At 43.6% G+C, this 26,163-nt stretch overlaps 2 protein-coding genes across 9 annotated transcripts in view; one reads left to right on the top strand and one right to left on the bottom strand.

Annotated features, from left to right (window-relative positions):
* Spata18 (spermatogenesis associated 18) overlaps nt 1-5,178 on the bottom strand; it is a 32,493-nt gene extending 27,315 nt beyond the window's left edge. For 6 of the 7 annotated variants that reach the window (XR_004110774.1, XR_004110773.1, XR_004110772.1 and 3 more), the window contains exon 1: nt 4,863-5,178. Coding sequence is in view for 3 of the 7 variants with exons in the window: in XM_031342713.1 (XP_031198573.1) it covers nt 4,863-4,949 (87 nt within the window). In the remaining 4 variants the exon portion in view is untranslated. The remainder of the gene's footprint in view (nt 1-4,862) is intronic. The other variant, XM_031342715.1, reaches the window with a different exon arrangement.
* Nucleotides 4,648-25,939, top strand: Sgcb (sarcoglycan beta). 2 transcript variants are annotated; one of them, XM_031342718.1, is made up of 6 exons: nt 4,648-4,831; nt 13,917-14,126; nt 17,894-18,079; nt 18,792-18,983; nt 19,259-19,390; nt 22,952-25,939. In XM_031342718.1, exons 1-6 carry the CDS (start codon nt 4,796-4,798, stop codon nt 23,153-23,155), a joined length of 960 nt encoding a protein of 319 aa, XP_031198578.1. In that variant the 5' UTR covers nt 4,648-4,795; the 3' UTR covers nt 23,156-25,939. The 2 variants fall into 2 exon arrangements, with proteins under 2 accessions (XP_031198578.1, XP_031198576.1); XM_031342716.1 differs by lacking the exon at nt 4,648-4,831 and adding an exon at nt 10,191-10,305.
* The last annotated feature ends 224 nt before the right edge of the window (nt 25,940-26,163 follow it).

The raw sequence follows: 26,163 nt of genomic DNA, 5'->3' as shown, positions 1-26,163 counted from the left end.
AAGAAGAAGAAGAAGAAGAAGAAGAAGAAGAAGAAGAAGAAGAAGAAGAAGAAAGAAGAAAGAAGAAGTAGAGCCAAGACAGAGAAGCAAAGGGTAGTTCTGAAAAAGGAAGAGTAAGTCTCCACTATGCTATACCATGTACTTGCACTCTTGGCCACTCCTTAGCTGCCTGACTATCAGACTGGAGCCATAGAACTATGGTCATATGACATTTCTCTAACTAGCACCCCTATGCAAGGTAGTGGTTCCATAGCATCATTCAGTTTAGGCCTCTCGAGTTGTGGTATGAAGCATCACTCACATGGTGAGCTTGTGGGAAGCAGTGTAGAGCTCAGTTGAGCCATCCTCCCTTCAAATAACTTGGCTCACAGAGTCATCCAAGGATGCCTTTCTCAAAAGGTACTCCCATCATTAAGTAATGCATAACCATGTATCTGGCAAAAGGACACTGAACAAGAACAACATGTCATTTGAGAGCAGTACAGGTTTGCTTCCTTCCCCTGCAGCTCTTCTAAGTGACACTTAGGAAAACCAGCTTCGCTCTCACAAGGTGCACTGAACCAGAGATGAAGTGCTTCCCTAGGACTGTTCAAGAGAAACATCTTCCTACTGGGACCTTGAGATTGGAAGACTTGTTCATTCTTGAGCTTGACCTGACAGAAAAGAGATAACAAGAAAGATAATGTTCTCTACAACTTTACTGCTTAGATTGCCTCCTGAAGGATGTTAGTCTATTGACTGGGGAGTGTTTACAATGGGCAAGGAGTCTGTTTGAATACACCATAGCAACATTGACAGACCGCAACCACAAATAACTATTCTATACCAAACAGAAGGCACACCTCAGTAAGATCTCCTTTTGTGTGGTGATATTTAATACCATGTTTTTAACTATTATCTTTAATGTAAGATAAGAGTAATACAGAGAGAACTCCTCTTATACTACCAGCTTTCCCGTTAATCTCACTAATAAATTAAATATCCCAATCTTTCTTGAGGTTAGGGCCTCATTGAGAGAATGCTTGCCTGCCATGCAAAAAGCCCTGGTTCTATCACTAGCAGCACATAAACTGGGCATAATGGCTCACAATTGTAATCCCAGTGCATGAGAGGGGAAAGCGGGAAAATTAGAAATTCAAGTTCATTTCTTGCTACACAATTAAGTTTGAGGCCAGCCTTTTTGTTAAAACAAAAACAAAACCCAAATTTTCTGAATTATAATGTCCTTGTATGTATTAGTCTACTTTTAAAAATATCATTTATAGCAGATATGATGGTGCGTGTCTGTAAACTCAAACTCAGCACACTCAAGAGGCTGAGGCAGAGTGATTGCAAGTTAGAGACTAACCCAGGATATAACAAGACCCTGTCTCAAAAAAAAAAAAAAAAAAAAAAAAAAAACTTGTCATCTATCCTATCTGGAGGATAGACTATAAAGGATAGCATATTTACCATTTGCTACTATAATTATAGAACACATTTCTTCAGAGTCAAGTTTAGTCTGCAAGACTTTGAGGGAAAGTGGAATTATCTCAAAGGGAGGAGGGATTCAGGCCAGGGCTGACCTGCAGAAGGTGCTCTAACATAAGGTGAATTTCAGATGACATATTCAAGCAGTAATTGTCATGAGAATTCAGCTCTGCACATAAGGTGATCCATGTCTTTTTGCAGAAGTGGCAAATAAAATATACAAATGTTGCACCATAAATTGCAGGCAGTTAAACTGCATGCTCTCACGTGAACCTTAAGGAGCATTCTTGGTGTCTTTCATCTTGTCTGCTTAATATGTCAGGCTAATTCATTCATACATTCTGTCGCCTTAAGTATCACCTAGCTCCAAACCCTTTTTCTAGAGATTCCCACCTCCCCATCACAAGGCAAATAGAATTGCCTGTATAAAACCTAACCCTAAGTGGCCCTCTTCCTGCATTATGCTCTTAGAGTCTCTCTCTGGCTCTCAAGCAAAGGCTGAACTCCCAAGCATACCCCCTCAAAGCTCTCTGTCATCTGCCCCTAACCCTCCACCTACTCAACCTCATCAGGTTGCGATGCCCCCACCAAACCTAAATCTTGCACATGGAGTTTCCTCTACCCTTCCTTCTCTTCTGCAGATTGAGGCTCATCATTAAGATTCAGCTCCATTAGGGATGGAGAGATGGTTTCACAGAAGTACTGGTTGTTCTTGTGAGGACCCTGGTTCAGTTCTCAGCACTTACAGGATGCTCACAGCCATCTCTAACTCTGGCTTTAGGGGACCTGGTGCCCTCTCCTGGTCTCTGCAAGCACTGCACAAGTGATGGACAGGCAAAACACTCATGCACATAAAATAAATGTTTTTAACTAAAAATATGGCTCCCAATGCTAATCCCCACACCTAGCACAGACAGGCACACCATGAAAAGAAAATGCTGAATACATAAAGATGCCTTGCAAAAGTTAGTGTCAAACTCATGACTTCTTGGCCAATAACTATTTGTTGGATGAAGTATTAAGCTCTTGATAATTGTCTCTGTTCCCAGCTGAACAGTGATGGTAAGCAAGCAATCTGAGAGCCATGAATCAAAACCAAGCTTTTCTTGAACTTAAGAAGAAGCCAATCTTTAAAGGTACTTGGGATGAGGCTTCCACTAAGGTTAGCATCACCAGAATGGCAAAAAGTAGCAGGACCGTTTTTTGTTGGTTTTAGTTTTTGTTTTTGTTTTGTTTTGTTTTTTAAGATGATTGAAAAACATCCTTTTCCTGGAATTTTTCATAACATATTATTACATTTATGTATGGACACAAATGTGCTCCAGTACCCATGTGGCAATCAGAAGGCAATGTGTGGGAGTCAGTCTTCTTCCATCATATGGGTCCTGGGGATGGAACTCAGGTCAAGGAAGGCTTGTCAGCACAGGACATTACCTAATGAGCCATCTCATCTGCCCTAAAAAAGGACTTTGTTTAAATCAATGAGGAGGAGTTTCTTGCATGACTCAGATGGAAGGTTACGAGACACTTTGAGACTAAAAATAAGCCAAGAAACTTTTTTGTATGTTTGTTTGTTTTTCGAGACAGGGTTTCTCTGTATAGCCCTGGCTGTCCTGGAACTCACTCTGTAGACCAGGCTGGCCTCAAACTCAGAAATCCGCCTGCCTCTGCCTCCCAAGTGCTGGGATTAAAGGCGTGCACCACCACCACCCGGCACCAAGAAACATTTTTAAGGCTTTAGGGCATAAATTGATATTCATAAAGAACATCAGCTGTCCACTGTGGCAGTGACTCTCAGTGGGTAGTATATAGTTCATGTATACTCTGGACAACTTTAAGGAAGAAAGAATCAACCTCTAATAGAGCTTTCATCACTTCTCTGTGCACAATCCAAACCATAACAATTGGTTTTATTTGGAATTTTTATATTTACAAACCAGATGTTGTTGTTGCTGTTGCTGTTGTTTTCCATAGTGGGTAGCTGGCACTGAGGATAAAGAGAAACTAAGGCACAGTACACAATGAAGTCTGTCTCAAAGCACAGCTACCAGTGGTTCATGAGGCAAGTAAAAGGGATGCTAAATCAGGTGTTAGCCCGAATCATCATTTGGTGGAAAAACTTGAAAGTGTGCATTGTGTTTAGAATTAATCTGAGCCATTTATTCACTTTCTTTTAAAGTTTCCCATTGGGGGATGGCTTTAACTGTGTTCATGATTCTAAAGGATTATGCATGGCTTGTTTTAGTTTTTTTTTTTTAAGTTAATTCTAACTAAGCCAATAGGAGTACATTCTGAAAAGTTAACCTTCCAAACCAACACAATTTACAGCTTTTTAATAGATTCAGTCTTCTACAACTAACTTTTTAACAACTAGAGTTTGCTGCGGGGAATATACATCTTAAGGTTTAAGTCAAAATTCCCTGGTACTAATAAAACCTCTTTGGGAATTACAGGATTGTGCTTAGCAATGGACCCAAATCAAAACTACACATAACAAGATATGGGATATATTCAGATGTAAATTCAGAAACAAGATGATCTCGATTAAAAAAAAATGAGATCTAGAAAGTAAGTTTGCATATTGTTTAATCCAATCCCAACAATGGAACAGATAAGGTGCTGAGACCCAGAGTGGCTAGGAAACATTATTTGGCTAACTGTAGCCACATTCAGGCGAAGAACCTAAATGTCTCTCTGCTTGACTGCTCCACGCCTGGGTAAAACTCAGAGCCTCCTACTGCTGAAGACACTACCATCAAAGTTGACGCAAGTTCAACATGCTGCTGTTGAAACACGGCTGAAGTGGCATTCATGAAGTTTGGACTGTGCTTCTGAGTGTGACAGAATGCTGGTGGCACAGTAAGTTCTTACAAAAGCCTTGCCGACACTTCCTGGAAGCTGCCCTGCTACCCTAATAGCCATGCTGACCAGAGTGCAAACAAAAAGTGCAACCTTTACAAGCGTCCCTTTTCCTATAATAGCACCCAGGAGTACACTTAGAAAAGTTCACTCTGATAAGATCCCGGGAATCCCTAAAACGTGAGAGCCTTACAGAAAGGCAAGGAGCGGGGAGGGTGCAGTGGAAGATAATTCCGAAGCAAAACCCAGAGAATGGGAGTGGCTGGCAGCTGCTACCTTTCCGTTGCTAGGGCTGCGGGTGTCCATGGTTACCGAACACTGGCTAGCGCTCTACCGCTGGAGTCACCCCACCCCTGGTGAAGAGTTCCGATAGACTTGGGACTTTCTTCTTTGACCTGGGTAGGAGTCTGAGATCCCCGTTAGGGTCCCAAGAGCGGTGGCTTTGCGGAGCGACATCCCAGATGCCATGCCCGGTCAATGTCGTGCAGAGACACTAAGCGAGGTGAGCCCTAGGATCTCCCACCCTGACTCACCTGATAGTCATTCGCCCAGTAGGAGACTTTATCCTGCAGCGCTTGAAAAGATTCGCTTTGGGCCAGCTTATTTACGCCGTCTGCCATCGCGCGTTTTTTTCGCGCTTCCGACTCCGGGAGATCTACTAGTAGAGGGGACGAGGGGGTGGGTGGTGTAGGCTGGACGACTGGGTAGCTTAAGGATGTTATCTTCCACACAGGCTCAGAATGCGGCTGGAGTGTCCATCCTCCCCCTCGCGTCGGACCGGGCAGGTCCCCCCTGCCCGGCGCGCTGTTCCGGCTCCCCCGCGGCCGCCTGCCAACCAGGCCATAAATACCCCGGCGATTATTAAACAAACCTTGACGTGGCGGCCGGCTGCCATGGACCCGCGGCTAGCGTCGGAGCAACGCCCCGCCCCCCACTCCTCCCGCCCAGCCTGGGGACCTTGGGGACCCACCGCTACCGCGACCTCTTCCCACCCCAACCCTCTAGCCCACCCCCGCGGTGGCGCTGCGGGCTCGGGACGAAGGCAACGAAGCCATCGGAACTCCCGGCTTGTGCCACCCGCTGGAGAACATCAGACCCTGGAGTCGGGGCGGGGGGGCTGCTGTGGGACCTTGTGCTGGGAAACCGCAGGACACCTAACCTGGGGCTGCACCCGGATCTGGGTGACAGTGCGTGCGTAGGAAAGCAAGTTAACTAAGTAAAACTTTTGAGTAGGCTTTTAAGTAACCACTTCCTTGGCCCCTTCTTTATTCCTCCACCCATCGTGCCTTAAATTCTCCATTTGTCTTTGTGAAATTGGAACTCCAATGTCCGTTTTTACTACTTTTATTTTGGGTTTTGTGCCCTCCTCCTCGGTGGATCTAACAATTGATGTGTACTGTATAGAAAGAGACACACAGCTACACGGCGGGATCCTCGCCCTGACTTCCAGATCTTCCTCAGCATGGCCAGGTGCAAGCCTGTGTTGTGTGGGAAGTCGGGGTGGTCGGGTGCCAAGACTCTTGTCTTACTGTTCTCTGTGTCAGGGACTTGTATTGCTGTTCAAAGGAAACCTAGCTTATGTTCCATTTGCACGAAATTGCTTTTAAAACGGAGTTTCCGCAATGCTAAGATTTCCCAGTTGGTGAAGTGTTTGTCAGGCAAGCTGGGGGGCCTGAGTCTGGATCCCCAGGACACACGTTATTTTTTTGGTTTGGGGGTTTTGTTTTGTTTTGTTTTTTTTAAGCTGGGCACTGAGACAAGAGACTACCTAGGACTGCTGGCCAATTAGTCTAGATAATTCCTGAGCTCCTGGCTCAGGCAGAGATCCTGTATCAAGTAAATAAATAAATAAATAAATAAATAAATAAATAACGTGAAGAGATTGAAACAATATGGCCTCCACACATAAGTACAGAGAGAGGGGAGGGAGGGAGAGAGGGAGGGAGATTACTCAAATTTGTCCTTTATGCTTTCTTTCACTTAAACAGAAAAACAACAAACACTCACCAGCCGAAGAATCGGCCCGGTCAGATGGACGCTGAAGGCAGGTTCCTTAACCAGGAAGCACTGAGGCCCAGGTTGCCTGTGTAGGGCCAATGCCAGCATGCTTTCTCTCTGAGCAGACCAGAATTATTTTCCTGTGCAATTGTTCCATGCCCAGTTCTCCTACAGTACACAGAAAAAAAATACAGAAATGGTAGTCTTTCACTATTTTATTAACTACACACTTATAACTAATTTAAATATAGAATAAAAAAGAAAGACAAAATAAATATATTGTATTAAACCAAATACCCCCCAATCCCAACCAAGGTTTCTGTTATAATTACTTCAACACAGAAGGGATCTCTACCCTCAACTTTTTCAGTGTTACTAGCTCAATACAGTAGCAAATACTGTGATAATAGCCATTGAAGGGGAGGTCTAAGCATGCACTGAGACACTTCGGAGGAGTGATGCATAGTCAGTGTTGGCAGATACCCTTCAGCATCTCAGAAGAATGACATGGTACAGCATATAGGCAGTAACTAGGATGGGCGGTGTGGAAATAGATCCTTTTCACGCATTTAATAGCATTTAGCGGGTTTCCAGGATGACCCACCCATTTGCCTCAAGTGTAAAGTCAGACTGACTTCCTGGGATCTCACAATCAATAAGAAACATAAGAATCACGGCTCAGGGTGCAACGCACTAGTAGGACAAGTATACAACTATAGATAGATTCCTCCTTCCCTTACCTCCTTCCCTGACTTCTTGAAAGAAGACAATGTTCAGAGGCAACTCCGTAAGAATGGAGTAGTCTACTGGGAAGAGACAAAAAAGTAGATGCAGAGAAATAAAGCCACAGGGGTAAGAAACAGTAGTGTCCACTGTGACTACAGAGCCTGAGGCATGCCAAGAATAGTCCTGGGTCTGAGTATGGTGAGCCTTGCATACCAAGAGATTAATGTTTACTTCATAGGCAGTGGGAAGGCAGCCAGGGATATAATCAGAATAATGTGTAATTCAACGTCTTACATGTCCTATGGGAGGTTCTAGAAGAGGTGGGACTGGCCTCAGCAAAAGCTCTTAGGAGGCATCCAGTGATGGGAATGAGCTCTTTCTCTGGGGTATTGTATATGGAGTGTGAAAGCAAATCTGTGTCAGAGATACTTAAGACATTTTATAATCACTGAAAAAGACCAATATTGAGTCATCAAAGCTACTTGGTATTTAATGTGTGTTCGGTTTCCTCTGTGATCAGGACTTGGAGTACTATGTAATGATATACTGCACTGGGTTTGTAATAAACGATATACTGCACTCAGTTTATAATATGTAACCATATACTGCACTGGGTTTGTAATATGTAACGATATACTGCACTCGGTTTGTAATAAAAGATATACTGCACTCACTTTGTAATTTGTAATGATACACTACACTCAGTTTGTAATATGTAACGATATACGATATACTGCACTCGGTTTGTAATATGTAATGATATACTGCACTCAGTTTGTAATATGTAACAATATACTGCACTCAATTTGTAAGGAGCACACAGTCTACTGAGGAGAAAAATTATGTTAAAAGCAGAATAATACAAGATGAAATCTTGAATATCAAGTGGGTGTCATAGTGAACTGGTATGATTCCAGTTAAAATAAGCCTGCTGTGAAAACTAGAGACATTGCAAGCACACAGAACCCTCCAAATATTTCAGACGGGAAAAAAGCTTCAAAACACCATTAGACATGACTAACACTACCCTTAATTCAATTAATCAATTCAATTAATTGGTTTGCATTTATTTATTTATTTACTTATTTATTTATTATTTTATACCCCTCCAAGTCCACCCTCTGACTGTTTCACATCCCATACCACCTCCCCAGCCCTGTCTACACAAAGATGTCCCCACCCTACTCCCCCACCCCACTTAGACCTCTAAACTCCCTTGGGGCACCAGTCTCTTGAGGGTTAGATGCATCTTCCCTGACTAAATGCCTCTGCCTGTATATATGTTGAGGGCCTCATATCAGCTGGTGTATGCTGCCTGGTTGGTGGTCCAGTGTCTGAGAGATCTCCGGGGTCCATGTTAATTGAGACTGCTGGTCTACCTATGAGGTCAGTCTCCTCCGCAGCTTCTTCCAGCCTTTCCTTAATTCAACCACAGGGGTCAGCAGCTTCTGTCCATTGGCAGGGTGCAAATATCTGCCTCTGACCCTTTCAGCCACTTGTTGGGTCTTTAGGAGGGCAGTCATGATGGGTCGGAGGGATGGCTCAGAGGCTAAGAGCATTAGCTGTTCTTGCAGAGGACTTGAGTTTGGTTCCCTGCACATGTTTGGCGGCTCATAACTGTAACTCCAGTCCTAGGGGATCTAACACCCTCTTCTGACTTCCACCAGCACCAGGCATGCAGGTGGTGCATATACATATCTGCAGGGAAAACATTCATGCACATATAATATCAAATCTTAAAAACAACAGCAACCAAAAGACACATTGGCAATGAGGACAACTGGGTGAACTGTCAGTAATGATGCATCAGCAATGAGGAATCCAAGGAGAGGGGACTTATCTTCAGACAGCCAAGGGGTAACTGACTTCAGAAAAACCCATTAATAAACTGCCTATTTGGAGACGAGTTAAGGAAAGCAAGGTGGACTTCTCTTCTTAGAATCTGGAGTGCCAGGCAGCTCTGGAGGACACTTAATAAGCTTCATTATTGTGAGTGATTGAGACATGACACAAGATTAGAAACAGAATACCTCATACTGCTGATCAGAGTGTGGGGGTTCTTGGGGACACAAAGAAGTGTATCTGTCAGAGAAAAAGGAAAAGACTTGGACATAGTGAACAGTGAAGCACAGGATCAGTCAAAAGCCATGTTGTCAAAGTTGATAAATGGGGCCAGAGACAAGCTATTACACAGACACTGTCAATTCTCAAACCTGTGGGTGGTGATTTATATAGTCTTCCTGACTACAACACAGGTTTGTCCCAGTGATGGAGCCAAACAGTTTCTGCAGCTGAGAAAGAAGACAGGAGCAGGCATATGACCACATGGACAGCTTATATCCAAAATCAGACATGGGGGCGGGGGGAGGCTGGGAGATATTTGTTATGTGTCAGAATATAACTCCACAGCCATCCTTAGAAACAGGCAAAGCAGGGAAGTTGGGTTACAAAAGCAAAATGACCCAGCACCTGGAGAGAAAAAGCTGAGTCAGACATCTCTCCTGGGTGGCCTAGGGTACTTTCTAGAAACTATTCATGATCTGAGGAACAGTTCTTGAACTGCGGATGCTACTCACTCGATTGTTTTCAACTTAACGGATTGTTAGAGCAGAGAGCAACTAATGTGCACCGGTTACCTGCCGCTCTTGAGTCTCTTCCTGGTGCTCACTATGTGTCAAGTTAGGTTCCTAAGGACCTAATATAGTCAGCACATCTCCAATATTATATGGACAGACAATCTGCCTCTAATGCCTCAAAGAAAGTGCCAGACTTGACTTCACAGTTCACCGGGCTTGGGGTGGGGGAAGGGAACTAGTTTGATTTAAGCTACCTAAAGTTTCCACTTGATCTGCACTCAAGCCTCACCCACCAGTACACTCAATGACATCTCTCCTTTGCAATTCATCCCAGCTCAGGATGGTACAGTATTCCCAAGATGGGGAGTTGATGGAAGGTAAAAGCATTTTTTGGATTTTAAGGGCGTCCTTTCCGAAGAACTTGAGGACGCCCCAGAGCGCCTGTTAAGATCTCTGCCACGCCCATTCAACCCGCGGGCGACTCACGACCAGCCTCCAGGGATCTGAGCCTACACAGACTCTTGCCTACTTTGGATTTCTTTCGAGGGAGTGGCGAGGGCGTGCCAGGGCGTGGCCATAGAGGGTGTGAGCCCCACCCCCCGTGCCAGAGCGCAAGCGCGGGCTGCGGCGGGCCAAGATGGCGGCAGCGGCGGCAGCGGCGGCGGCGACCGAGCAGGTCTGTGAGCCTGCTGCGGCCGAGGGCTTGGGAAGCCGGGTGGCCGGGTCGACCCCACAGAGGGCGGGGACCAGGGCGCGAGGGCTGGGCTGGGGCGGCAGAGCGAGGAGGCAGGGCGGGGCAGCGGGGCGGGAGCTGTCCGCAAGCGGAGATGCTGGCGAAGGCCGGGCTGGACCCTGGGCAGCGGCTCCGGGCTGGAGAGGGGAGCTGTCCCTCTGAGGGAGTGACACAGGTCATGGCCTGCGGAGCCTGCGCCTGAATGTGCCTCTCCGTAGCCAGAAACCAAGCGGATAAAAATAACGTCAGCTGGGGCCGGGAGGCTGCCCGATACCAGCCAAGTCGCGGTCAGCTGTTGCCTGGCGTGGATCGCGGCCAGGTCTTGTTTCTGCCATGCAGACGGCCCAGATCTCCCCGCCCACTTTGGTTTCTCGGAGTTTCAGACACCAGTATAAAACTGAAATGCATTACCAAATATTCCCTGGTCTTCGTTGTAAGCCTAGAATAGTTTAAAGGCGTCCCTTGAAATATCAAGCTGTACTTGAGCATGCACATATGTGTGTGTGTGCGTGAAGTGTGTGAATACATGCTCGTGCAAGTAGTTGCCAGAGGTGACTTACTATAATAAAAAGCTATTTTCGTAGTCACTTCTGTGCTGTTGTTTCCCTTTGTAAATAACCAGTAAAATGGTTTCTCTTTAAAAGTCTCGTTCTTCAACATCACGGTGGGGAGAGAGTAAACAAGTTGATAATATTCAATTGGGGAATATTTTCTTAAGTGGCTAACATTTTAGCGACAGATCTGTTAAGTATATGTTCCTGGAGGACTCGCGTTCTAGGGAGTAGGAAAAATAGACACGAAATCTGCTAAACACCAAAGCCCGCTGTGACAATAGGCAGGTACAGATTAAGATCAAAATGGAAAGGAATAAGTGAAGCTGAAAGAGGCAGAGTGAACTTGTTGGGACTGACCATTCCTTGGTTTTTCTAGTTTATCCCTTGTGTTAGTCAGGGTTTCTGTTCCTATGCAAAACATCATGACCAAGAAGCAAGTTGGGGAGGAAAGGGTTTATTCAGTTTACACTTCCTACATTGCTGTTCATCACCAAAGTAAGTCAGGACTGGAACTCAAACAGGTCAGGAAGCAGGAGCTGATGCAGAGGCCATGGAGGGATGTTCCTTACTGGCTTGCTTCCCCTGGCTTGCTCAGTTTGGTTTCTCTTATAGAACCCAAGACTACCAGCACCACCCACAATGGGCCCTCCCCCTTGATCACCAACTGAGAAAAGCCCCCACAGCTGGATCTCATGGGGGCACTTCCCCCAACTGAAGCTCCTTTCTCTGAGATAACTCCAGCCTGTGTCAAGTTGACAGGCAAAACCAGCCAGTACACCCCTTAAATAAATCAGCCTCTGGGTTAGATGAGCCTTTGTTCTTCTGTTTATGCATCTTGATGCTCTGAGGTCCTATTCTACTGAAAAGTCACAGTGGTCCACTACTTCGCTACCCTAACCAGAGCAGGGCTAACTGAAGAGAGCCAAGGAGGAACACACATTGGATTTAATGATCTTATTTCCTCAGCTTTATAGTTGAACATGAAAGGTTGCTTTTGCGTTTGGGATAATTAACTATGTAACAATCTATTCTGTTTGGGAGTCATTTGTAGAACCCACTGTGTCCCAGTCACTGGGTCCTGGCAGTTCTGCCTCTTAAAGCTTCTCACCAGCTTCATTGCCAAAGAAAGATGTTGGTATCTTCTTCTCCAGTTGAAGCATGTGTTTTCATCAATGTAAATATCTTCAGTAGGGGCTGGCAAGATGGCTTAGTGATAAAGCTGATAGCCACAAAGCCTGACAACTTAGTTCCTGAGTTCAATCCTGAGAACTGTCATGGTAAAACGAGAGGCCCAACTCCGGAAGGTTGTCCTTTGATCTCCACACACATATATCATGGTGCTTGTGCCCCCCTTACACACACACACACACACTAAATAAAATAAAAGAAATGCAGAAGAGGAGGAGGAGACTGGGGAAAGGAGGATGGAGAGGAGAAGGAGGAAGATTAGGAGGAGAAAGGTGGAGAAAAAATTAGGAGGAGTGGGGAGGAGGAAGTGGAGGGGGAGGCCATCACCAGCAGCAGCCATAGCAGCCTCAGAGGCACTGCCCCAGAATAAAGTTCATCTCATATAGGGTGACACTTTTGCCGGTTACCACATCTTTCCCTTCACTTTTCTCCCCATGTGTCTCTCTAGCCCACCCTAATTTATATCCTCATTACCTCAAACCCCCATCAACACATTACAGGGAGGAGCCTGCTGACCTCTGTAAAGTGTTCATCTAGCATTCAACATGCTGAAACACATGTCCTGTGTGTGCAGTAGCCTCCAGTGACTCCCAGTTAAACAGAACATAAGATTAGAAGAGTCTGTACCCTACTGAGAACTGGCTCAACCCGGCTCTTCTCTCCATCTTTCTTCCCCATTGTTGCCATATCTGACATGCCCACTCCTCCCATTTCCTAACAACTCCAGAGTGTCCCAGTTCTCCCGTTGGAACTCTGCAGCATGTATCACCTATATTACTGACTCGGGCACCCTGACATATAGAGTGCATGTGCCATATATAACACAATGCAGGTCTATAATACCTACAAAAAAGTATGTCCTTTCATGTCCGACTTATTGTGAGTGCTTAAACATAATGGTTCTTAGTATGTGCCTTCTACAATTAATGAATTGTCTCAGGGCTCTGAAAAAAGCATGGAACTTGGGCAGTAGCTATTCCTGCTGGCCCTTTTGTATTTGTATGACATAACATGATTGCTTAATGACACTTCGGGTCAATGTCGGAAGTTCTCAAGTTTTTTATTCCAGACTCTATATGACTATCTATTGGTATTTACCATATTAGAAACTAACCTGAGAAGTCGTAAAAACATAGGAATGCCTCAGCAAATACTTCACTAACTCTTAGAATGATGATGTTATTGTAAATGGTCACATGGCCTCTGGAGACACCAGCATTCATTCAAAACAAAACAAAACAAAACAAATCTTATTGTTGTTTTTTAAAATGTGTCTGACATTTCAGACCCTGAAGAGAATTCAGTTGAAATCCCTCCTAAACATATATGCCCATGCAACTGCCCTTTGAAACTACTTCAAACTGAACACTTCAAAAACTACTGATCTAGAATAATATAGGCTTTAATCTGTGGAGTTATAAGTAGCAGCCTGTGTGCCAATCATTCCAAAATCTTTTCATGTAAGTAAAAAATGCATGAGTAAAAGTCTAACAAATCTTTAGTAAAGATAATATTATCCACTGTAGTTTGTGTGTGTGTGTGTGTGTGTGTGTGTGTGTGTGTGTGTGTATACACGCACACATACACACCAACTCTGCCCAGAAGTGAGCTGTACCCGTGTGGTCAGTAGGATGACTGAAGGCAGAAAGTGTGCTATATGACAGTAACCCTGAAACCTGCAACTCAGTGTGACTTGCAACTTATTCGTGGGACATCTACCAACAACCAGTTCAGCTTTCTTTAACTGTGGATTTGAATTTAATAAATTCATCAAAAGGAGAATATAGCTGTTGCATTGTGTTCTGCTTTTAGCAAGGTTCCAATGGGCCAGTGAAGAAATCCATGCGGGAGAAGGCTGTGGAACGAAGGAATGTTAACAAAGAGCACAACAGCAACTTCAAAGCTGGGTATATTCCCATCGACGAGGACCGTCTCCATAAGACTGGGCTAAGGGGGAGAAAGGGCAACTTAGCCATCTGTGTGATCGTCCTCCTGTTTATCCTGGCCGTCATCAATCTCCTTGTGAGTATGCGGGACATTGCACTCTCTCTGGAGGTACCTTGGAAGAGATTTTCATCTTTTTACCATGAGATCATAGATTCTGTTGTGGGACAGTCTTATCTTCTGCTCGTGTACTGTGTTTTGGGACAGTCTGTCTGATCTGCTTCTCTATATGTGTTTTTTTTTATCTCCTATTGGATTTTAGTTAATCTTGAACATAAAAATCCTAATAGACGTCTCTCTCCAGTCCCACAAAAATAAGTAAACAAAACTGAAGAAAACTAGTAAGATAATATATCCATATATTAATCTCATCTAGAAAAACATTGATGGATTTTTTTCCTTTAAAGGAGTTGTCTTTTAATAAAAGCTGCGTAAAGTCAGTGGAAGAGAACTTCACTGTGACTTTATTGCCCTTTTCGCTCCTAAAAATACAATGGCATTCAATGTTTGTAAACCGTGAGCACTCTGGTGGCGTTGACAGTCCATGTCTTGTAGTCTCAGCCCCCAGTGTCAAGATGAAGGCTCTGCCAGGCCCATTCTCACTGAAGTTGAGGCCCTAGCCTGTGCCTTCCCCTGGATAGTTAATATTTTGAAGAAGTAGCTTCTTAATATGGCATTGTAACTCCGGTGGTTACCCTGGAACCTCTGGCACCAGCTTCTCCATGAACGAGACTGTTAAAAAGACAGCCAGGGATTTCTCTTTTTTTTTTTTTTTCAGTGTTCTTGAGAAGGCCTTGGACTCTACGTTCTTCCAAAACATTTATGCCTAATCCCCCACTGAAGTTAGAGCTGTCACATAGTTTAAAGAAAGTACCAAAAGTAGCTTTCCTGGGCATTCTAAATTTATTGTGCCTTATACATTGCTTTATTGGATGGCAAGGATGGCAGAATTAAGACATTTCAGTCCCCTTCTCTAAAGTAACAGTGTCAGGAAACACAGTTATATGTGAAGAGAGTGAGAAGCAGGCAAAACCCTAAGGCATAATTTTTGAAGGCAAGAGAAGAGGAAGAATGGTAGAAAACTTAGCAGAAGGGAAAGAGTCTCGTGTGTGTGTGTGTGTGTGTGTGTGTGTGTGTGTGTGTGTGTGTGTGTGAAGGGTCACAACCTGTATTGGTAAAGTGCCTTACAGAAGCCAGAGTTAGAAGACAAGGCCTTACCAATCAGGATCAAGACAGTGACTGGAATAGATGCACTGTGTGAAAAATCTGTAGTTAGTGAAATTCCCCAGCTAAGCAGATTCTCTGTGTAACCACAGCTAAACCGTATGCATCCAGACAGCCTGGACCACTGCATGCATGAGTTCCATCCTAAAGCAGGGCAGCCTGACTGAGCACAGAGCTCACTCCCTCCAGTCCTTTACCTTCATCCTCTGCCTCCAGCTGCTTCAAACAGGCCAGACATGGAGGACCCCCCCAACCCTCCAGAGAGAGAGCACCACATGACAGTGACACTTGACAGGGCCAGTAAAAAGCCTGCTTTCCCTACTGGGAAGCCTGTAAGTCGGGCCCACCCACACCAAGAGTCCTCTATGAGCCTGCTCTGCTGGTGAATGCCAGTTAGAGAGGCTAAAGAGACAGGATCACTCAAATTCTCTCTGGCCTTTTTACAGCTGCACCATTAAGTTTGTGCACTGGATCAGGACACATGTGAGCATAACTGTAAGAACTGGAAACTGGTAGAGACCAAAATACCCACCGTGGGCAAAGCAGAAACTCGGGGAGATGAGAAAATGTAATAAACGGCAGAAAACAAACCCACAAAGCTGAGTGGCACATGCGTATAACCCAGTACTTGGGAGTTGGAGGCAGGTAGATCCAGAGTTCAAGGCTAGCCTCCACTACATAGGACCTGAAAGGCCATCCCATCTCAGGAAAATACAATACAAACAACTCCTTAAAACTAAAATCAGCTTTTTCAGAGAAAAATGATATTCCATCCATGAGACAAAAATAACATGACATTCAAATAGTGCAATTAAATAATGAAGAAGTCATAGGAAGTCACATATGCAGCTGGAGAGATGGCCCAGCTGTTAAAAGCACTAGCCGCTCTTGCAGAGATCCAGGTTTGGTTTCTAACACCTGCATGGCAGCTTACAACTAAATAGTTCCAAAAGATGTGATGCCCTCTTCTGGCCTCTGAGGGCACTGCATGCATGGGGTGCACAGACAATATACGCAGGCAGAACACCCTTGCACACAAAAAATAAATCTTTTAAAAGGGACATCTACACATACACAGGTGGGTGGGCAGGTGCTGGAAAAGCAAAAGCTCCTCCGTAGAGTCCTATAAAATTAAGCATCATTCTAGAAGCATTCTGATAAAAGGAGATTCAGAAAATGAGAACACAGAAAGCACTGAAGAAAAGAAACCAAGTGAAATGATTTTAAGAAAATTCTCTGAAGCCCAGTGTCGTGACAACATTCCTTTAATTCCAGCTCCAAGAAGGCAGAGGCAGGATCTCTGTGAGTTCAAAGCCAGCCTGCTCTACAGAGTGAATTCCAGGACAGCCAGGGCTAGAGTGAGACCCTGTCTCAACCTTAAAAAAAGAAAGGGCGGGAGGTAGGGGGGAGAAAAGGAAAAAGAGAAAATCCTCTAGAAATTTTGAAACCAGTCTGGGCTCAGTATGACACATTTTAAAAGAGAAGGCAGCAGAAGGAAGGAGAGACAGATAGACAGACAGACCACACTATCACTGTAAAATTTAAGGAAACTGTAAATAAGAAAATATTTAAAACTTTTCTAGAGAGATGATAAACATGTTTTATGGGAAGAATACAAGTGCAGAATATCCCTGGACCTGTTGTGAGCATTGGAAAGATCAAGGCAATGAAGCTGTGGCCTCCAGAGGTCAGAGGTCAGGTCTCAGAAACACGCATCTGCCAGATTGTCTCACATACATGAGGGACTCTATAGACTGTCTCACCATACACATGTGCCAAACATTTTTCCGTCTAAGTAAACCTCGATGCTACTGAAAGAAAGTCCTAAAGTCAGAACTTCAGAGGGGCAGTACAGGAAACTGGGAGTCTCAGGAAAGGGCACAGCTCCATCATGCGGGTGGCGCAGAGACGGGCCAGTCCCTGGTGGGGCAGAAAGACCAAGTCCAGGAAAAATTAACTTGAGGAGAAGAAACAGAACTGGCATTGTCTAAGGAGCTTGAATTGCAGAGTGTTTATTTTACTGAGAGATTTGCAGAAAGATGCGTTTGAGATTTAGTTCAATTTATCAAATAAAAAAAAATATTGAACTATGAAGGCAGAAGTATTAAAAAAGGAATTATAGTGTTTGATATGATGGTGAATAATACTTACATGGTCATAATCAGTAAATGCTGAACATAGATTTGACGGAGTCTGTTTGGAGTTGGAAGAGAAAAGACATAACAGTGAGCCCAAATTCTCATCTGCTAAAATAGATAAGACAGGGAAAGCCTTATTTGGTAAAGGAAGAAACATAATATACATTATTTAGAAATAGGGAGATGGAGTCTAGATGGAATAGCTTAAATTGCTGAACTTGGTTGGTTGTCCTTGGGGAACCAATGAGGAGAAAATAGGAAACAGTAATGCTGCTGTTTATGATGGGACTTCTGGCATGCCTGGCTCTTGACTGTGTGCTTAGGGTCTTGATAAAAATATTGTCTAAGAAGACCACCAGGTAGTGTGTTCATCTGACTGATTCAACATGTCAGGAGACCTCACATACCCCCCGAGAGCATTGCTGTTTGCTTCTGGGTGTGTCTAGTGCATGCCTCGTAAGAGCAGACACGCCTGTCTTTCAGATTACACTTGTCATCTGGGCTGTGATCCGCATTGGGCCAAATGGGTGTGACAGCATGGAGTTTCATGAGAGCGGTCTGCTGCGGTTCAAGCAAGTGTCCGACATGGGCGTCATTCATCCGCTTTATAAGAGCACAGTGGGAGGAAGGCGAAATGAAAACCTGGTCATCACTGGCAACAACCAGCCAGTAAGTTTCCACACTAAGCGCAGTGTGTGGAGGTGGAGGGGTGTGGGCAGCAGTTCTCACAAGAGCCTACAGCTGAAAGCTGGAAATTGGTGTCTTCTCCTTTAAAATATGCATTAACACACAAACTTATCCATATTCATAAATACGCAACTGTCAGTAAAAGTCTGTTGTTGGCTTTATAATCTTACTAGAGTTAGGGACTTTAAATATTCCAGATTTTTTTCCAGTAGAAGCACTGACTGATGTAAGAATATGTAGATCACTGTTCTCTCTTCCATGTGACAAAGCCATTGTAAAAGCTGCCTCCCAAATCAGAAAGCCCAGATTCTGGGAATCAGGAGGAGAAATGCAGTGTGTGGAGGTGGCAGACAAGGCCCGGTGCTGCTAACACACAGCAGTTAGCCGATTGAAAGCAGCTCAAGCATGTGCCACACCTCCCCCATGGCCATCTTAGGGCCCAGCCATGTTCCCTGTGTTGTTGTACAGTGGGTCACGTATGAGCCAAGGACTGTACAGACCTGCATTTTAAAGTTGTATATCATCCAGAGTCTTATGAGCAGGTGCAGTTGGAAGGATTTAAAGTTTGGCTCTTATTGTCATTTTAGATTCTGTCCTTACTGGTCTGTAGTACTTCTTAAAAACAATAGTCTTCATAAATTTTGTTTGTAGCATCCTTTGAAAACATAGTCATAATGAAGCAATTTTTCTCAAGATTGTTTTTCAGCAAGGGACAACCAAGCTGAGTGTTGAAAAGAACAAAACCTCCATCACCAGTGACATTGGAATGCAATTTTTTGACCCAAGGACACAAAATATCTTATTCAGCACGGACTATGAGACTCATGAGTTTCATCTGCCAAGTGGAGTGAAAAGTTTGAACGTTCAGAAGGCATCAACTGAAAGGGTTCGCTTCGTTCTTTTATCATCACTAACAGGGAAATTTGTCAGCAGCTACTCCCTAGGGACAGGGCTTAGGCCACCTGAAAACCTGACTTCCAGACCATTGGAGTGCTGCAGCCCTGGCCTTAGCCAGCACACACACTAATAAGTCCTCTCTTCGTGTTGATCCCCACAATTCTAAACCTGCCCTTCATAGTCCAGAGTTGAGATGTTCCCTTCTCTATGATACAGTTCTCTCATTACCCACAAGTTCTCCTTAGCATGTGCTTTCATTTTTAGATTACCAGCAATGCTACCAGTGACTTAAACATCAAAGTCGATGGGCGCGCAATTGTGCGCGGCAATGAAGGCGTGTTCATCATGGGCAAAACCATTGAATTTCACATGGGAGGAGATGTGGAATTAAAGGCTGTAAGTATTTTTTTCTGTGTGAATTTAGGATAATTGTTTTGGAATAGTATATAATTACATGTGCAATAGTATATAAATACTGAAAATGACTTTTGTCATGATGAGATGTTCAAAATGGATTGTGAAATGAAAGAAAATTATAAAATAATTTATAAGATATCTCATTTCTTTCAGAACATGTGCAGTTTATGAAATCTGGAAGAATAAAATAAAATAATAATATTTAGCTAAGAGTGGTAGAATAACAGGTGATCTGATTTGTAATTGTCCTTGTGCTTGTTTGCATTTTTATGTTATTTTGAAAGGAGAAAAAACTTAATTCAAACAGACCTTCTGATAGAGAATTCTAGGAGATCAAACCATGTGTTCCTGAAGTAGCTGCTCTTGTCTCACTGAAGGTTATTCCTGTTCGTTTCCAAGTTTTGTGTCCAAGGCTATAAGAAGAATACTTGAATGGGGTCCCATGCTTTTATCTGACACCTGTTAGCTTTGAGGGAGAAAGTCTGTCATCACTGTGACATTGACTTCATCTTCACAGATTCTCCCAGAGCTTCCGTCAGTTTCCTACTTCATACAGAGGAGCTGCAGCCTGCACCCTTCTTACTAGCTTGGAGTTTCAGTCAGAATGGAGTTCCCCATGTGCCTCTGGGCACCTTGCTCATGTCGCTTACCTTGGCTGAGGAAATTGGTGTTACCAGAGAGCATATGGTGATAGCAGCCTTAAACCGGAGCACTTAAAAGTCATTTTCCCCTTTCAAAAAAGTTCAGTATTGTAATAAATATTAGAAAGAAAAGTGGGTGTTTCACTTTGACAGTTCCCCAATGTGCTTAATCCAATCTCTGGTTGATAATGACAAACATGAGCATCCGCCCTGAGGAGGTTTCCACTGTGCTGTGGTTGGGTCTCTCTGAGGAATGACAAGCAGCCATGCTGAGGGTTGCAGTTGACACTGAAGGCCAGAGAAGTGAGGTCTGAGCCCTTTGTGTAGAGAACGTGTGTAAGTTACCTGAATCTTTCATTCTGCCCACCAGAAAATTCTTGTCCCACTCTACCTTGTCAATGTGTCAGGCCATGAAATAGTCTGAAGTATTCATACCTACTAATTTCTAGTATTGAAAAATACTCAGCTTTGTAAGTCAGTTGATATCAATAGTTAGAGTGTAAGCTAATCATTAACAATAATTTTACCACACTACTTTTTAAATGTTAAGTTTCACTTTTATTTTAATTGGCATGTAATATTCTTATTTCTGAAGTACATTGTTTTGATATAGTGCACATGATCAAATTAGAATAATCAACATGTAAATCGTCTCGGATATCTCCTAATGCTCTTAGGTGAAGAGCATTCAAACTTATCTCTCCTGACTAGGATACACAAAAACTAAGATACACAAAAACTGTTAACTTTAGTCACCCCTATGTTACAATATATTGAATGCTCTTTAAGAAATGTTTTCAAGAAAGTAAAATTAAATGACCACAAGATGGCAGCATAGAAATGGAACAGCTCTTAACAGTGCATTTCCTACATGCAACTTCCAGAATAACATTGAGCGCTTTGTTCTGAAAATTCATGTTCTCCCAGTAAAATCCATGCTGCTATTCCAAAGTAAATAAACTCAGAAATATGAAATGGTTCTATTCCAAATGTTCCAGGCAGAAGCCTGTACTCCTGTAGCCATTCTGCCCCTCTGACAGCCTTAAGCCCCTCCCTAAAGTGATGACCCCCATGCTTACAAGCTCTGGGTTGGCCTTTCCTGTTAAGTAGGGTTCTCCAGTCCAGCTGCCTGCCTCCTTTCCCCCTCCCAGACCCACAGGCATCTGAATCCCTCAAGTGTGAAATCTCCATGGCCTGGTTCCTCACTAGATGTGCATCTCTATGTGTGCTCTGCCCAACAGCCACTGGCAAAGTTCAGCTCCACCTGCAGGGCCCCTGCAGGCCCTGGCTGCTTCTCACCAATGCAGAATGTGGGCAGGCTCTTGCCCTGCCTGGACTGTTGGAGCAGCCTGTTGGCCCCCCTTTGCTGTTCATCCATTAGATATGAGCTACTTCTCTGCTCAGAAACTTGTAGCCACTGACATTTTCTATGAGATGGGGTCTCACTTGTACCTTAGGCTGGCCTGGACTCAAATCTTCCTGCCTCTCAAGTGCTGGCCCAGAGTGCTGGCATATAGATTTGTGCCACCGCACCTGCTTCAGAAGGACCTCTTAAAAAGACCCAGTCTTTTATCACCCTCTAAGTGCACTTCCCTTCCAAGTAAAACCCTAAGTCTAACCTCCCAGCCTTACAGGTCTGCCCCCATTATTTCTGTCTCACATCCCACTGTGCCCCTTCCCCTTAGCCTCTGAGCTTCACAAACCTACATAAGACACACCCTCACTGTGGTCCTTCCTGTCAGTGTCCTCCACTGGAGTGCCTTCCCCAGTGACCCACATGCCCCACTCACTCATGCCCCCACTTCTGTTGGAATGTGATCTGATCAGGAAGACTGTCCTCTGGCATCTTGTGTAAACTACAACCCTCAGACACCCACCCTCTGCCCACCCTGCTTATCTTCCTTGTAGCCTTTATCCCACCTCGTGCCCTAGAGTTTCCTATGTCCACTCCATGGCACTTTATAGGAACGTGCCTGTTGCCCATGTGTTTACTGTCATCTCCCCAGTACCTAGGATGGTGTCTGGCAGATGACAGTATTTAGTAATTATTTGTAGAGAAGAAAGGAGAAGAGGAGGGGGGAGACAAGAAGAAACTTACAGGAGGCTGATATGGCTCAGTTGGAGAAGTGCTTCCAAACAAGCATGGAGACCTTGCTCAGAACCATCACACACCCAAATAAAAAGCCACGCATGACAGTGCCATGAGCCTGGAATCCTGGTGCTAAGGCTGTAGAGGCAGATGGATCACAATAGCTGACTTGCTGAGCTCCAGATCCAAGGAGTATGATGGAGAGCCACTGACAAAAGGCACACAAGTTCAGACTCTGACACAGACTCATACACACACACACACACACACACACACACACACACACACACACACATGGTCTTAAGACCTACAGTATAAGAATAATTCTGTAGCTATGAGTTTAAGTAAGAAACTGTCAGTTTCTTTGAAGGCCTCATCTGATAAACTATATAGTTTTAATATTTAATTGAATTTCTACTAACTAAAATTAGTTTCCTATAAGGGCAAAATACTCTTTTCCCCCAAGTCAATATCAACATCAGTCAGTAACTAAAAATTCTCTGGAGTTAAAAAGTGAAAATTATCCAAGACTTTGTCACCATCAGTCACACTGTGCGTAGGATGTGATTTTGACTAGTGCTTGCAAGCTATGTTGCAGGCTTGTTGATGCACAGTGTGGGCTGACTAAGCGAGGAGTCGCTTTCGAATCCTTGTGTGTATTGATCTTGCTGTGCCACAGTTGTTTTGATCATGGCTTTACTCTATGACTGCCAACTCCTCCTCCTTACAGATCCTAAGTCATGTCTAGTTTAGTATCTTTCTTCTGTGCCCCTTGGTGGAAGTGACTGAACCATGTTACTGTCCCCATAGGAAAACAGCATCATTCTCAACGGCACCGTGATGGTCAGCCCAGCACGTCTGCCCAGTTCCTCCAGCGGGGACCAGTCAGGGAGTGGTGACTGGGTGCGCTACAAGCTCTGCATGTGTGCGGACGGCACACTCTTCAAAGTACAAGTGACAAGCCACAACATGGGCTGCCAGGTCTCAGACAACCCTTGTGGAAACACTCATTAGAAGGTGCATCCACAGGGCTCAGTGTGTTCAGGTCGACCTTGACCTTCCTCTTTTTAAGAATGCACGTGAACCATGTTTCTACAGAGTTTGCCATAACTTGTAATTACTTTACCTGGGGAGCACCACTGTATCTATTACGTACTCTCCAAATTTAAGGGATTTTTGAGTGCCTACATTCTAATACATTTTAGTAAGTTGCACTGATACTCAAACGACAGTTCTCTAAAACAATTATGAGAAATTAATAAAGTCAAAATTAATCTTTGAAGTATTTTTAACATTCTACTATCTCTTGTCCTAAAGGGCAAAGGGCTGAAGTGGTTAAGTCACACCATCAGTAAGCCCTTGGTCATTCTAATGGGGAGAGATCTTTTAGAGATGTTTGGAGGGACAGGGACACTGTCTTTGGCTTTTAAAGGGGAAGGTACAGATTTTTAATACATTAACCCAAAGCCACATTTTCACAAACAAGTCATTAAAGAACTTTCCATGTATAAGCTTGTAAGAAACTATGTTTCCTTAGTTTTGCACTAAAGAAAATACTGTCATGGTATGTTTACTTGAAATAATGATACATGTAAGTATTTACAGTATGTGAACTTTAAACACAATCACAGCTCTCACTCGTGTGCAGTAACAGTAGCTGTCATTATCAGGCCTCTTCTTGCTGAGCACTGTCCTGGGCACTGTATGCTTGATCTCTCTGATTCCCACTGTACCTCTCTAAGTAAGGGCTTTGATCCCAGCTTTACCCATCAGGAAACTGAAGGTCAGGGAGGTTGAGGAAGCTGTGCCATACTATACAGTAAAGGATGAACTCAGAGTTGGAAGTCAAGTACAACTCCAACCCAGGTGAACCTGATTCCAAATGTGTTTCTGCCTTTTGTTTTTACTGTCTACACTGAAATTTCAACTATTTAAAACTCTCAAAGGATGGGAAAAGCCTAATCATAATTTACCTACCAGGTAAAAGTCAAGCATGTGTGCTACTCTAGTTAAAATGCCAATGCTAGCAAAATATGACCAATCACTGTCAGATTTTAAACTATCTTGAGCCAGTTCTACGCTGTCATTCAATAGACAGATCTGTTTGGTCTGCTCCTCATGTGGGAGCACTTGAATGAGTTATCAAGAAGCCAGCATACTTCTCCCTGAGCCCTGGGGAAGCTCAGTGGAAAGGGCGGAAGCTAGGCCTCAGTAGGCCCTGCTGTCCAGGGATTGTTCCTCTGGTGTCCCATACCAGCATCACCCTTTAGAAGTATTCTGTGCCTAGAAACTAATATAAAGGGTGCTAATTCGGGAGATGATGCAGGCCATTTTAGCTAGGTATAAAACCTTTATCTCTGTTCCTTATCTCGGTCTCCTTTTAATTAATTACAGCCCTCAAGCAAGTTGATTTTTAGCACAGTTTATACTTGATTTAAAAGGAATTTCTTGGTATTACTAAGAAACATGGGATCAGGGATGAAGAATACATAGCTCTAAAGTAGACAGTAGGAAGGTATCGTGGGCCTAGCTACAGAGAAGGATGTTTGCATTCTGTCATGGTCACTTAGAACTGTGTGGATAAGAAATCAATATATAAAACAATTTATGTTCAGTGTTGTTACAATTCTGTCAAATGGGAAAACTGAATACCTTATAGATTGTGAACTCAGGCTAAGGTAAGAGTTGACTTGAGACCTGATACTAAGTGCAAATTTTAGATGAAAAGAAAGAAAGCAGTTTATACCTCTGGATATATTCAAGTATTGTTTAATAACTAATTAATGCTCAGAAAAAATCATGCTTGGAATTCTCATTTCCATGCTCAGTGTAATTTTAAATTGTACATTTGTTACATGTTCTATTTAAATTTGTTTTGAGAATTTCTTTAAATAAATATTTTTACTAAATCCACAGAACACTATATTACAAAGTATTATTTACTAAATACAATTCAGGAAAAGAAGTGTATTTTTACATGTCTGTAAGAAACACCTGTGTTTTGATACATCTCCATTGAGCACTTTGAAGTTTGAGAATATCCTAATGCTTTGTAAAGCTTGTGGTTACTAAGTATGGTCTTTTAGACTGCATTGAAGGTAGACCCACTGACACACTGACCTGGAAGCTCTGCTGAGGTGTACAGTGAAGCTGCACTGTTAAATCTGGCCACCAGGGGGCATATTCCTTCTCATGTGTTCATTCCTTCTGTTTTGAACATACCACACTGAGAGGAATTACTGCAGCCCTGGGGAAGGTAGATGCAGGAGGAACCCAGGTAGGAAAACAAACACACATTTAAAGTAAGCAGAGTATTCTGGATGTGAATATCAATGCAAAGAGATAGAAGAAATGATTAAGACTCTTTCCAGATTGTCCAGTGGGGGTGGAGGGATACACAGCACAAAGCAGGAGCTACCTGCCATCATTGGCAACCTTTCAAAATATGCTTTATTGGCAATCTTTTTGCATTGTGACAGAAGCAAAATAAACGTTGGGTGATAGTTTTGATGACGAAAGGTAGAAATTCTGGCTGGTTTCGATGAGTGTTTTTAAAGGGGTTAGAATTACTGTTGGTTTCGATGAGTGTTTTTAAAGGGGTTAGAATTACTGTTGGTTTCGATGGGTGTTTTTTTAAAGGGGTTAGAATTACTGTGTTAAACCTGATGAAGTGCTAGTCATTATGATCTTTTAAATGACATCAAGAGGGGCAGAGGTTGCAAGTTATGCCACACAAAAATGTACCTATGTATTTCAGATTGGTGACCTCTGTTTACAATAAAACTCTGTGAACTTGGCTGTCAGCTTCTTCATGACTTTATTAATGAGTTTCTACACTAGCACAAACACACAGATTCTAAATATGGCTGGAGGCTGGAGCGTTGAGACCTGTTTATACGGCCTCTCTGCAGTCAGAGGTAGAAAGCTGCCCATTCTCAGTTTATCTAAACTCTAGATGATACTCTCACCGTCTGGGCTTTCTAAGCAGGCTTCTCCCTCAGTGGCTGAGGAAAGGGTGTGGA

The sequence above is a fragment of the Mastomys coucha genome, unplaced genomic scaffold (assembly GCF_008632895.1).
Source record: "Mastomys coucha isolate ucsf_1 unplaced genomic scaffold, UCSF_Mcou_1 pScaffold22, whole genome shotgun sequence".
NCBI classification, from domain to species: Eukaryota; Metazoa; Chordata; class Mammalia; order Rodentia; family Muridae; genus Mastomys; species Mastomys coucha.
Note: the sequence above shows the minus strand (reverse complement) of the source record. Positions and strands in the feature narration are given on the sequence as shown.

What these genes read in the sequence shown, in the direction of transcription:
- Sgcb (XM_031342716.1), top strand. Translation starts at nt 10,267, where the DNA reads ATGGCGGCAGCGGCGGCAGCGGCGGCGGCGACCGAGCAG. An exon ending in TCACTGGCAACAACCAGCCA is followed by an intron (nt 18,080 to 18,791) that starts GTAAGTTTCCAC and finishes ATTTTTCTCAAG; the next exon opens with ATTGTTTTTCAGCAAGGGAC. An exon ending in GAGATGTGGAATTAAAGGCT is followed by an intron (nt 19,391 to 22,951) that starts GTAAGTATTTTT and finishes CTGTCCCCATAG; the next exon opens with GAAAACAGCATCATTCTCAA.